Source organism: Poecilia latipinna, unplaced genomic scaffold, assembly GCF_001443285.1.
Source record: "Poecilia latipinna isolate Pla-1442-1.1 unplaced genomic scaffold, P_latipinna-1.0 Scaffold1862, whole genome shotgun sequence".
Taxonomy (NCBI): Eukaryota; Metazoa; Chordata; class Actinopteri; order Cyprinodontiformes; family Poeciliidae; genus Poecilia; species Poecilia latipinna.
Window position 1 is genome coordinate 1 of NW_015114478.1, and position 13760 is coordinate 13760.

A 13760-nucleotide genomic window follows, 5' to 3' on the forward strand; every position below is an offset into this window, starting at 1 on the left:
GGCTGACATTGATTCAATGTTGTTTCAATCATTCTGTGCTATCTGGGCAACCTGCTGGGTTTCTGAAACCTGTCTGCACTTCTTTTAAATGTGTGTAACGCCGTTTTTTTTGCAGCTCCTGAAAAAAGTAAAGCTAGAATCTGGAAGAACGAAGAAAAAGAAGAAGAGCCTTTAGAAAAGGTTCTGTCCTCTGAAGTCAGTTTAATCCCTCTAAGAACCAACCTGAGGTCAGTTCAAGCAATTCACACGTTTAGCTTAATGCAGAATGGAAATGAAAACCTATGCAGTAAACATTCATGAGACCCCATTTGACAGGTGTAATCTGAAGGTTTTACTTCCTTATTTTACAGTCACCAGCCAACAGAAGACTTCTGGTCTCTGAAAAACTGTAAGTTAACATGGATTTTATGTGCTTAGCATTAGCATTAGCTTCCACCAAATACCATGTTGATACAGGGCTTTAGCATTAGCGTATCTAGGTTTTTAGTGAGCCTTCCCAGTTTGATCTGCCAGCACAGTTGAGTTGGGAATCAAGTCAGATAAATGTGAACACTTTACATGAGAAAAATGACTAAATATTTGGGTTTTCACTTGGACTTTCACAAAGTGAATCATGACTTTACTTACCGACTCTACACTTTCATTTTCACGAAAAAATACTTGGTATCTCACACAAACATCAAATGTGTTACAAAGAAGAAAGCCTGGTGTAGAATCCAGCTCCATGTTGTCTACCTGCCATCGAGCTCATGAAATGTTTTTGTTATTGTTTTACCAACAGCTGCAATTTATCTGACCTTTGACCCCAACACGGCCAACTCAGAGCTTTGCTTAGCTGACGGCAACCGAAAGGCAAGTCGAGACTGGTTGACAGGTGGGCGTGCGGAGCATCCGGAGCGATTCGAGCATTGCCCCCAGGTTCTGTGCAGAGAGGGGCTGCTGGACTCGGCTTACTGGGAGGTATCATGGAGCGGCGGCGCCGACATTGGCGTCACTTACAACAACATCTCCAGAAACGGAGACACGGCGAGCTGCCTGCTGGGTCACAACGAGCGGTCCTGGAGTCTGGAGTGCTCCAGCGGGTTCTACACGCCGAGCCACAACAACAAGAGATTCCAGTCCTGCTCGCCTGAACCCTTCAGCAACAGGGTCGGCGTTTACCTCAACTGCCCAGAGGGGACGCTCTCGTTTTTCTGCGTTTCCAAGGACGCGATGGTTCACCTGCACACCTTCACCTCCACCTTCACGGAGCCGCTGTACCCCGGGTTCTGGGTGTGGGCCAGCGACGGCTCTGTGACTCTGTGTCAGGTGGAGCTGAACTGGGAACGTCTTCTGAAGTGAGACTAACGGTGCGACTGAAGAACTGCTGACGATTTCCAAACTGTCAGTCTTCTGCTGCGGCTGAGTGAATGATGCTGGCGTTAACCGACCGTCAAACATCTTCTCATGAAGGACACTATATGTATGAACCAAGGAAGTGTTACTTTACAAAGATTTCATGACAAAGACTAAATGAATAAATATTTAAGTATAATTAATGAATTCTGTCGTGTTTACATGGTACCCTCCTCATGCAAACCTTTAGAAAGCCAGAAGCTATTACTCAAACTTCACATTTCCATGTTTTTGTTCTTCCAACTGGGTTTCTACTGCTTCTAGAAACAGCACAAGCACTTAGAAAGACCACCAGATGCTTTTCAGTGATAAGTTAATGTTTTCTGGCATCTGTAAAACGACCTGTTTCAAAAACCTTCCCAATGGAACGTCATAAATCAGCAGCCACTGCCCTGTTACCTAGCAACCCCAGCAGAGTTCCGCCCGTCACCTAGCAACCCCAGCAGAGTTCCGCCCGTCACCTAGCAACCCCAGCAGAGTTCTGCCCGTCACCTAGCAACCCCAGCAGAGTTCCGCCCGTCACCTAGCAACCCAAGAGGAGCTCCAGCACGTCTGATCAGCTGATTAGAAGCAGCTTATTTGACAAGAAGCCCCAAAACAGCTAAAATCTCATAATCCAATAATGATTTTGTGCAGAAAATGTAATGAGCATGTTTGGTATCCCCTATAGATCTATCGTAATCTGTTCAAATGTGACATTCATTTAATTTAATTTATTTTTATTTAAGGAAGACCCACCCCTACGTTTCTGTTTTGTATCCCTTTCTGTGCTATTTCATGTGTGTGTTGGTGTGTGCAGCCCGTCTCACCGGCAGTTGGCTCTCCTGACCCCCTCTGGCCTCATGCAGCTCTTTTTCTAGCTGCTCCAGACGAGCTGCTCGCATCTGCAACACATAAATCGCATTGAAACCGCTTAAAAATGCTGTTTATACCAGAAACTTTCACTGTTGACACAATCTGTGTCATCTGCAGGGGCGTATCTAGATTATTATTCTCAAGGGGGCCTGGCAGGGGAGCAACTGGGGGGCACACCAAAATGACAATTTAATCTAAATGCACTGAAGTCTTAGATTACAATGAACAGTAGGACAAAACTTGAATAGTAAAACTATTTATTTTATTTTACATTTTATTTATTTATCATGTTAAAACTATGCAGTAGATTTGTTTAGGTTTAGGATACAAGCTCATTTTTCTAGTCACATGATTAGCCTGCTTAGCTTAGCATGGCCTTACCTTGCCTAACTGTTATGCTGACTCTATTCAACTTATCAACTTAAAGTGAAAATTAATGAACCATATAGAGTACTAATAGAAAACAACAGTTTAATTCTCCCTTTTCTTCTTCATAGGGAGTTTTTTGTGCAGCAGTCTAAAGCTGCTTTTTCTTATTATTATTAAACATCATAAACATCAACCTACCAATGGGACAAGGGATGGAAATTAGTCACTTTGATCTCAAGCATTTGCATGTAAATGTCAATTAAAATATAATGTCTCATTTTTAAAAAATAAACATGAAGTAATGAACAAAGAACCAAACTATTGATGGTGGTTGTAAGAAAACAAAAGGAGCGATTCTGTCGTCTATAGACACCCACAGACAGCAGTAATAAAATTCTTATTTCCATTTTATTACGCCTTTCTGTTATTCTGATTAGTGCGGCTGCCAGCAGCCTCACCTGAGTCCTGTGCACCATCTCGTTGCTTGCTAAGTAGCGCTCCGCCATCAGAGACCGATGCACTTTGTCCTCCAGATTCTGTCGGATTAGATCTAACTGAAGAGAAATCTGCAGCAGCACACAGAGGTCAGAGGTTAACTAAAGACGGTGAGGTAAAGGAAGCAGCGACCTCCACGTTATGTTTGGTTCTCACCTCATCGATGCGCGGCAGCTGTGCCAGCCTGTGACACGTATGTGAGAGCACCTCCAGGCGTTCCCGCTCCTCTCGGTCAATTTCTCCCAGCAAAAAGTTCCTACAGGGACCAAAATCCCACCGTTGGCCTCATTTTCATGTAATAATTCAATAAAACCTCTACACAGGAACTGAGACGATGCTTACAGTCTGTCATTATTAGCTATTAAAAATGTTATGCTTGCTCCTAATTGAGTTAACTAGTTAAAATGTACTGTATTTTTAAGTTACGTAGATTATGTACATGTGAATTTTTCAGTTGATCCCAGTTTGTCTCTTCAGTTTCATCTAGTAAAAGCTGAATTATGCAGACTTGCTACTTAGTGTATGAGCTGTTTTCCAACCATCAACTTTTTAATTTTATAGTCAAACGCTCAGATTTTTTTATACTCCATATTATTTGATCTACCGAAGTGCTTTTACCCACTAGCTGCTATGCTAACAGCGTAGCCAGACTGCATAAAACAATGTTATGTCTAAACTCCTCAGATGCTACAAAATTATGTAATTTACATCAAATTTATGCATTTCATCACTCAGTTAAACTTTATTTTTATTACCTCCCATCTTTAATTTCCATTTTTTAGTTTTCCAGATTTCATTTGTTGCTAACATGTTGTGATGCTAAGTAGAAGCTTGAAGGACAGAGACTTCATAATTCATTTTATTTGTTGTTTTTATTGTTTTATTTATTTTTGGTTATTTAAAATGTCTTCCTGTTTCAGTGTTAAATGTTCTTATTTAACATTATTATTATACTTTTATATTACTTGAAAATGGTCTCAAAACAGGATTATTATTGTTTATCTGAATAACTTCTGAGACATTTTATCGTTCAGAAACATTTATTATGACATGTTTCTGAGTTATTTCTATTTATTTCTAGAAATAACTATTTCTATTTAAGATTTTAGTGAAAAATAAAGAAGTGTGATATTTATTTGTTGATTTCCTGACCTCTCTTTGTACAGCTCCTCGAAGTGATGGTCGCTCAGCCGCCCGTCTCCTTCGCAGATCACCGCCGTCTGGGGCGGCGCTCCATCCAGGAAGTGATTAGGCAGCATGATGGCGGTCTCCCCGCCGGACACCATGCTTTGGCGAGGCGCCGCTCGGAGCGGGCTCCTGGCTCGGTTCACGGCAGCCATAGAGGAGGAGGAGGAGCAGCAGGAGGACGAAGGCAGAGCCAAGTGATCCTCTAGATCCAGGCTGCCACTCAAAGCCGGCCCGGCGCCGACGCCGCCCCTCATCCCCGCGCCGCCCAGGCCAGAAGCCAGAAGCCTCAGGTTGTGAGGTTGGTGTTTGAGTTCGTAGTAGTTGGTGAGATCCATGTAGAGCTCTAAAGAACGAGGAGAAGACTGAGGAACCGACCCTTTAAACTCCATTTGGAGAAATTACTTTTAGCATTAGCTAAAGGCAGAGGCTGGTGGAGTTCCCAAAACCTTTACTCAATAAGAGCAGCACTACTTCAACATATCTTTACTGAAGCAAAAGTTAAAAAAGTATTTGGTAAAAAGTCGACTCAAGTACTGAGTAACTGATCAAATTATCAATCATTTCATATTTAAAAAATTACATCATCAGATGGACCAAAACATAAAGTTACCTGGAAATTTTGGTATTTTAAAGACAAAATTGACAATAATTCATATAAGTTACAAAAAGTAACAAAATCAGGCAAAATAAAATGTTTCCAAATAAGTTTCTTTCAATAAAAAACTTATGAAACTTTAAACTGTGGGTGTGTGTCTGTCTGGTGAATTTTTGGTTAAACATGTTTGTTTTTCAGTCAGTGGGAAGAAAATCCAGAAATTTGACTCAAGTAAGAGAAGAAATACTTCATAATAAAATTACTCAAAGTACAGAGTAGTAAAAATACTCCTAAAAGTAATTTTTTTCAAATAAGTTACTCAAGTAAATGTAATTGAGTAAATGTAACTAAAACCCAACTGTATAACTGATAGGACTTACAGACACAAGCTAACAGGTCAGAACATTAAATCAAGATTTCTAAATCAATATCTCGTCTTTTCGGTGAGGAGGATGAAAACAAACAAAACCAATAGTTTGATCTCTCTAGATAATATTTTATACTCTTTTAATAAAACAAATTTTATCTCGGTTTTTGGTACATTTTGGTTGTTTGAATTTCAGTATTTTCCTCAAATATTGCTTCTGTTTAGTTACAACAGCTGCTTTTTATTCCCTTTAATTATTATAAACTCGGCTCAGTTGCTGCATTAGTTCCATTTATCTGATTATTTCTTTCCACTTATGTCAGACAGAAAACAGCGTTCTGCTTTTAATCTCTGCTCAGCCTAACTGGATTCAGGTTCAGATGATTTAATTGGACCGAGTCATAACGAGGCAGCCAATCAGATTAGCTGGACGAGTCAATCCCTTCTTGTGGAAATGAAGAGCGGTCCTGGTGGAGTTCTCACTGTTTGTGGTGAGTTTCATGAGGATAAATGCCGTTACCTTTGAGTTGGTGCAGCACGTCGGTTCTCCCGGATGAAGCCAGGTTTCCTGCTTCCTGCTCCAGTTTGCTCTGCAGCTGCTTCAGCATCTCCTGCATCCAAACAGAGAAAACCCAGAGTTAAAATATTTACTAATCTGGCTAAAAGCACAAAGTCCTGGCATCAAGCATCCATAAAAACAGATTTTTATACATCAGATGGAATCAGTCCGTCTTCTTCCTGCTGCACATCCTGACTGATGAACTGAAGCTGGATAATCCAGCTGCACACGTGGCGGCGCACATGCATTCTGGTGTGACTGGAGCTGCAGGATTAACGGCTGCTTTTATAGATTAATTTATTATTTCTTTAATTCAGTGTTTTTGTTAAATTTGTAAAGAATATATGTGCAGGAAACAGGGCAATGAGAGAGGGGAAGACATGCGGCAAATGTCGAACCTGTGACCACCGACACGAGGACCAAGGCCTCAATATGTGGGGTTTGCCCCTGCGCCACCACAGCACCCTTTTAAATTATTACCATAAAATTCCTACTTCGTTCCACTAACATCACAACTTTTTTCTCATATTATTACTTTTTATGACTTTTATGTTATTTTATTACAATCTTATTCTCTTATTATTTTGACTTAGTGCCATACAACTTTATTTACGCAATATTATTACTTTATTCTTTAAATATTATGATTTTATTTGTCGTATTATTACAACTTTCTTCTTGTATTATTTTGTCTTACTGTCATACGATGTTATTCTGACTTTATTCTTGTAATATTACGGCTTTATTCTCACATTATAATGATTTTTGTTGATGACTTTATTCTTATAAAATTCTGACTTCATTCTCATATTATTATGATGTTTTTCTCGTATTATTCCAATGTTTTTCTATTTTTTTCTCTCAGCTTGGCCCTAACGGTTGTCAGTTTGGACCCAGCAGAAATGAAGCGATCAGAAGACCCATGACCTCTGACCCCTGGCCCTAGACAGACTGCAGCTCCCTTGGTGCACAAAGGAGAAAAGCAGGAGGTCCTTCCTCCCAGCAGCTGTCGGACTTTAGAACAAAATCAATAAATGTTTGTGTCCCTGCTGGAGTTTTCACAAACATTTATTCTGTTTTTACTCATTTTTAAATAAAAGCTTTTCTCTCATCTGTTTTTCTGCACTGCACTGTAACTTTTATGTTTTCTGTGTGAATCGACGTATCAAGGATATTTCTATTCTATTCAGTTGTTTGTTTTTCAGTATTTGATCTGATAATCAGTCAGAATCAAGGGAAACCTGCCTGTCACTGGTTTAGATGATTTGACTGAATGATTGTCAGTGAGTCTCTGCGGTGCAGCAGCTGCTCGACTCACCTTCATGCCAAACGTCTCCGTCTCCAGTTTGCACAGGTGGTGCGAGTTGTCCTCCAGCTCCCTCCGCAGGTGGGAGTTCTCCTTGCGAAGAACCTCCACCTGCAGGGCCAGATGGTCGTAGGAAACCACAGAGTTGGCCATGTTCACCCACTGCAGCGCCCCCTGCGGGACAACAGGGTTTACACATGCAGAACAAAAGCTGTAGGCAAACAGCTGATCACTGGCCGTTTGCAAAGTTACACAGTAAACAACTAACAGTTTATTATTTAAAGTCATATTTTCATCATGTTATTCATACATTTGTAAAGCCAATAGTTCTTAACTAAATGTTTACTTCACAAGCTAAATATCTGGGTTACAAACTAAACATTTAATTTGTAACTTAAATATTTAGTTCAACTAAACAAATAAATGTATTTGTTCTTTTTTCTGTCTATGTGGATCATGAGTCTAAAGTTAGATCATGAACATTAGTTGAAATAAAGCAATCAATAATAAAGCAAACAAAATAGTTCCAGAGTACATAATTATTTTCCAAACTAAATATTTAGTTCAGATCTAAACATTTAGCTTGCTAACTAGTTTATTAGCTAAATAACTAGCTTGCTAGCAAGCTAACCAACGTGGCAGTTAGTTAGCTAAAATGTTAGTTAGCAAGCTAATTAACTAGCAAGCGATTTAGGTAGTTAGCAAGCTAAATATTTAGTTCTGAGCTAAATGATTCAGAACATGTAGCCCAGTTTGAAAGTAATTTGGAAAGTTAGTAAGCTAACCAACTAGTTAGCTCAATATTTAGTTAATATGCAAATGAGTTAGTTTGGAAAGTAAATGTTTACTTTGGAACTAAGTGTCTAGTATTTAGTTCAGAGTTAAATATTTAGTTTGCAAACTAAATATTTGTTTCACTGAGGATAATGAGTCTCTCTGTCCTGCAGGAAACAGGAAAAGTTTTGTCTCATTTAATGTCAGTTTGCTCAACGACCCGTTTTCAGCTGTAATTTTGTTGCATCTCCATTAAAAACAAAGAAAACGTCTGAAAATTCCCCTTATGAGTGAGAGACGTTACCATGTGGGTCGCCTACCACTGCAGAGCTCAGCTGGTGTGGGTGTGTGTGTCTTTTATGTCCTCCATCAAAGAACTCAGATATATTGATGTTCACCATTGCCATGGTAACAGGGTGGCATCCCTTGCCTCATTAATATGGCGATACATCAAGTCTTTGCCAGCGCCTTTCTCTCTCTCTCCCTTTCTTACACCCGTGCGCGCCCGCGCACTCACACACACACACACACACACACAGAGTTGCAGTCGCTGCAAAGTGTTAATGATTAAAGGACACTTTGATCTAATCAAAGGTTTGAATCTTATTTGATTCACAGCATAAAATGTGTTGATTCTGAGCTAAAATGGAAACAAAAATGTCTGAGTGGCAGCTATGAAAGAAAAAAGCTGGAATCTAATCGGCAAAAAGCTGAGGATAACCAGCTTTTCCTACAGGACTAACACTGATCCTGAGTCAGCACTTACACTTAGGTGAAGAGAAAACCCAGAAAAATGTACAATAAATTTAATCTGAAAACAAAGGCATGAAAGGAGAGATGCTGCAATCTGCTGACAGGACAAAAAAGATTAACTGATGCTGCAGTTGTGAAAACAGTGAAGACTGCAGCACACCCACTCAGAAACACCAGGAATCTGAACATATTCATGCCCAGTATCACCCCAGTAACCTCCCAGTATCACCCCAGTAACCTCCCAGTAAGGATGCAGGTCTAAGAGAAAAGCAAGCAGCAGCAGACAGAATGAAGTCAAACGACGGCCTTAAACCCACTGATGTGGCGCCATTTTCCTACTACTCCTCTTGATCTTCTTCTTTGGATGCAGTTGCCATGGTAACCAAGCATTCTCATGGGAGGACACACAGGAGAGATGGAGGATGGGAGGATGAGGAGGCGGGGCGGCAGGAGGGAGAGCCACACTCTTTGTTAACAGATGCATGAAGACTTTAAATAAAGAATGAAAAACCTCAAATAAATAAAAATGAAATTAATATTAAAAGTTATTATTTATACAATGGAAAATAGGAGTAAAATAAAAGATATAAACCTAGAAAATGATTAATTTTTTGCTATTTAAAAATATGTTTAATATCCTGCAATAATGCAAGATATTGTTAGATAATTCAGATAAATACAGTATAAAAAACATGTATGAAAAATTATCTTTCCTGATGTTGATACAATATATATTGTTGTGTATTTTGATATATAAATTTAATAGTATAAAGTGTAAACTCCTCACTTCCTTTGAACTAGTAGCAAAAATGACTCTGTTGTATTTATGAATGTATGTACATGAATTGTTTTTTTATTGATTTGCTTTATTGATTGGTTTAAGTAAAGAAAGAAAGCAGTGTGATCTCTGAGTCTGGGCTAGCTGCTAGCAGACTGCGCCACACTGCAGCTTGCACCACTCTGGCGCTCCAGGCAGTCATGTGATTCCTCTGACCTTCTGAGTCACAAACCGTATTTAACGGCGCCGTTCCTCTGCAAGTTTTTAACGTTATGCATCATGGCTTTACAGCAGCAATGCAGCCAGGTAATAAATCTCATTTAAAATATAACCTGACAGTAGCTGCAGCTTCAGCTCGACTTTTTACAGATGATCCATCTCTACATTTAGTATCTTACTTAGCTCTACAGAATGTAATCTATCCTCCAAACAATTTTTAAGCATGTGGGTCTGTCAGTTTTGACCATATTTCTGAGATGTCAAGCTCAGAAAGATGAGCTTTCTTGCTTATCAGTGCAGCATCTCACAGCCTCATATCTGGACAATATTAGTTATGATATCTGTAGCAGCTAACCCATGCTTCCTCCTGTGTTTCCTTAACCTGGTCATTGCCTTCCTGTGCAAATCCGCTCAAATAAAATTTTTATTAGTTCGAAACTAAATATTTAATTTACAAACTAGTTAGTTCCCAACTAAATTTAGTTTGAGTAAATATGTAGTTTCAAAGTATTTATTATCTAAACAAAATATTTAAGTAAATATTTAGCTTGCTAACTAAATATTTAGCATCTTTAGGTCCAGCGCTAAATATTTAGCAAATATGCAAATTAGCTATTTTTGAAAAGAAACGTCTACTAAATATTTAGTTAGCAAGCCAAATATTTGATTTATTTGGTAACTAAATATCTAGGTTTCTAACTAAATATTTAATTTGCAAGCTAAATACTTAGTTAACAAAATATTTATTGCTAATTAAATATTTTGTTTGGAACTGTAATATTTATAAATATATGAATAAACTGGTGAAAATATGACTTAGAAAAATGAACAGCCTTTTTTTCTATGGCAGGTTAAAGACAAAATATTGCTATTAATTTCTTACTGTGTAACTTTACAAACGGCTCTTATTGGGCTTCTAGTCGGTTACCCTGATAGTGAACAGACGTTATGTTTATATTTATTATGCTATTTAGCTGTAAAGGATGAAATATGTCCTCCAAATAAATTTTAACTAATGTGTGGACGTGAGTTTTTACCAGACTTCCGAGACGTGAAGCTGGATGTCATTGCTTGTTAGCATAGCGTGTTTCTCTCATAGCCTCATATCCATAAACATGCTCATATACACCGTATTCCCGGGAGGGTTACTGTGGAAACGATTATGGGTTTACTTCCGGTCCCCACCGGAAGTAGCTTTATTTTACTGGCTAATGTATAGCTTTAAAAAAAAAAACTATATTCATAGACATTACATTATACGTTTCGGCTTGTCTTTGTATTAGCCTGGCCATTACAATCTCCTAGAACAAAATCAGTCCGAGATTTCACTTGACTATTTGTATTTTTTTCCGGCAGAATTTCTACTGGGCCAATCAGCGAACAGAAGGAGAAGTTGTGAACGATGACGTTGATTTTCTGCGCTGCTTTTAAAGTTGTAGTCAGCCTGTAGTTTTAGCAGGTAGTGAACGAAGCCGTTCAGTTCGTTTTGGCAACGCTTCCAGATAATGAATTAACACAAACAGCCGCCTCGTTCGGCTCGGCTCTTCTCTTTTCGCAGAGAAACATGTTTAATTACAGCGCAGGCAACTTCCGGTGTTGCACCATATTCTGTGACCACCGTAAACTGTGGCGCTGTCGCATTTTAACACAATGCTAAGCCAACAACGGAAGCTTTGAAGACGTGAGGGAGAGGAAGAATGCCAAAGTAAAAATAAAGAAAAAGTCGAACAAAGAATAAAAAGTAACATCTATCCTCAAATATTATGACTATTACAGAAATATAGACGATCACACAATATGATAGTGCCTATCATGAATTGTGACCACATTGTAAGTCATAGCAAATTACTTATTTAAACTGCCAACTATCTCCTTCCTCAAAATAATAAATAGCATCATAATGTTGTAGGTCAGACAGTAAAATGCGGCTGAATCATGAAGGGAACGGATGGAAATGGAAATTATATGGAAAGGATTGACTGCTGTGGCGGAGAGCGGTCATGCAGAAACATCACATTAAAAACTGTTCCTTGTTATCTAACCATTCGACACGACTGATAAGACCTTCAAGCTCCCAAACGGCCTGAGGGACGACGATTAAAGGTCAGAGGTGACACACTTTATATGACAGCTATGTAACATTTTTACAGTCCAGAGAGAAATGCTCATTTTCTGAAGCACGATGTCTGAAGGAATATTTGGAGTTCTCTCAGCTCCCTCCAGATTATTATTTTTTGTCTTTTAACCATATTGTAGTTCACATTATTTTATAGTCATAAACATTATAAAAATCAGCCCCAGTCAAACTGGTAAACTGGTACCTGTAACTTCAGGTACCAGTTTGACCTGTGACAGCGCTAAACCATCGACTTGAACTGATTATGTGGAGAAAAGTGAGACTTGCATAGCTGATCTGGTAATACTGCTATGGGAGGAACAAGCTAGTAAATGTCAGAGTATCAACACAGATCAGAACCAGAACAGAAATTACAACATCTACCTGAACGCTGCCAGAGTTTTGGTGTTTTGAACTGAAGGTTTTATCACAAACAGTTTTTACTTCAGTTTACTTCATGACAGAGTGCTTCCAAATCCCTCCATTGGGTGCCGGATTGATGGGTCTCCAAGCTACTGCACTTCTTCTCACTGGGTAATTCAACATAAGTTTCCACTTTATGAACTCAATAAAATAAAGATGAAGATCATTTTAAAAGAAAATCGCTCTTGGACGTGAATGAAACCGTTTTATTCCCATAAATTAAAGCCACTGTTAGAATATATCTTTACTAAAAATTAAAACCAGCTCAATAATTTCCATTTGCATGATTTATTGTTTTTCTCTTTCTACCAAAAACTGGATGATTAAAGTCTTCAGTCTGGTTCTTTGGTCTCAACTAGATCCTTTTTTGGAGGATAATTTAGTTTAAGAGACTTCATAATTCATTTTATTTGTTGTTTTGATTATTTATGTTGGATATTTGAAATGTCTTCCAGTTTTAAATCTTCATTATATTTTAAAGTTTATTGATTGTTAAGAATTAGTTCTTGCATTATTATTACCATTATATTTCTTGAAAATGGTCTCCAAACAATAGTTTTGTCGTTTATCACAATAACTTCTGGGACATTTTATCATCCAGGGACGTTTGTGAGGGCGACACGCCGAGTTGGATCTTCATCGACGTTTTAGAGATTTCCAGACTAAATCTGACCAGAATCCACTAAAAGTCTGACTTAGGAGTCATTTAAGCATAAAAAGACCTTAAAGTTGGTGAACAAACATAAAAATAAACTTTTAGAGTCAACACGTTTGCCTGTATTTTGATTTCATTTTGTCCTGTTAGGTTTCGGTGAATCACTTTGTGTCTCTGTTAGCCTGAAGCTTCTGCAGGATATTGATCTCTAACATCAACAGAAAATAGAAATGAATCGTAGCAATAAGACCCTGAGCAGAAATGTTTATAGCTGATGCTCAGTCTGATGTTTCAGGATGTTATTTTGTCTCTTTGTAGCTTTGGGCCCTCCAGACGCACCGAGTCCGACCGGCTCTGCTCCCTGCAGACACGCCCGGCCCGTTTCTCCCTGCATGCAGTCGATCAGCTCTGCTCTGACTTAACATTTATTTATTTCCTGATATTTGTGGAGAAAACAGAAGCAGCTGTCTATTGCCACGCCCTCCACCTCCATCTGCGGCTCGTTTGCATCAAACCTTCTGCAGATCTGGTCAGATTCGGGTGTTTTTTCGATTCAAACTGCAGATTAAAACCAAGGGATTCCTGAACAAAACATTTACATTTCTTCCTATTGAATTCCAGCTTTAGTCAAAGAGTAAATGAGAATAAAGTAAAGTAGTAGACCGTCAGTAAAATAATTAAAATCCACATCTTTTGGTGAAAAATACAGTGATGATTATTTGAGTAATCGATTTTTTTCACGATTAATCGGATAAAAACGATTCTGCATTCTGCTGAATTTTCATTAAATAATCCTTCTAACATTAACATGAAAATCTCATAACTTTTTTTCCGTTTGATTGGCTGATTTGTTGATTATTTCTTGGGTTAACTGATTAATAGAAAATATGTTTATTTTTACAGAATTTGAACT

At 38.5% G+C, this 13760-nt stretch overlaps 1 protein-coding gene across 1 annotated transcript in view; it reads right to left on the minus strand.

Moving 5' to 3' along the window:
• Positions 1-2026: 2026 nt before the first annotated feature.
• Positions 2027-13760, minus strand: part of LOC106934805 (adenomatous polyposis coli protein-like) — a 16534-nt gene continuing 4800 nt past the window's right edge. Inside the window, exons 2-7 of the mRNA XM_015014934.1 lie at positions 7142-7303; positions 5785-5875; positions 4267-4645; positions 3271-3370; positions 3078-3185; positions 2027-2279 (exon numbers count right to left, since the gene is read on the minus strand). Coding sequence (XP_014870420.1) covers positions 2166-2279; positions 3078-3185; positions 3271-3370; positions 4267-4645; positions 5785-5875; positions 7142-7282 — 933 coding nt within the window. The 5' untranslated portion in view covers positions 7283-7303 and the 3' untranslated portion in view covers positions 2027-2165. The remainder of the gene's footprint in view (positions 2280-3077; positions 3186-3270; positions 3371-4266; positions 4646-5784; positions 5876-7141; positions 7304-13760) is intronic.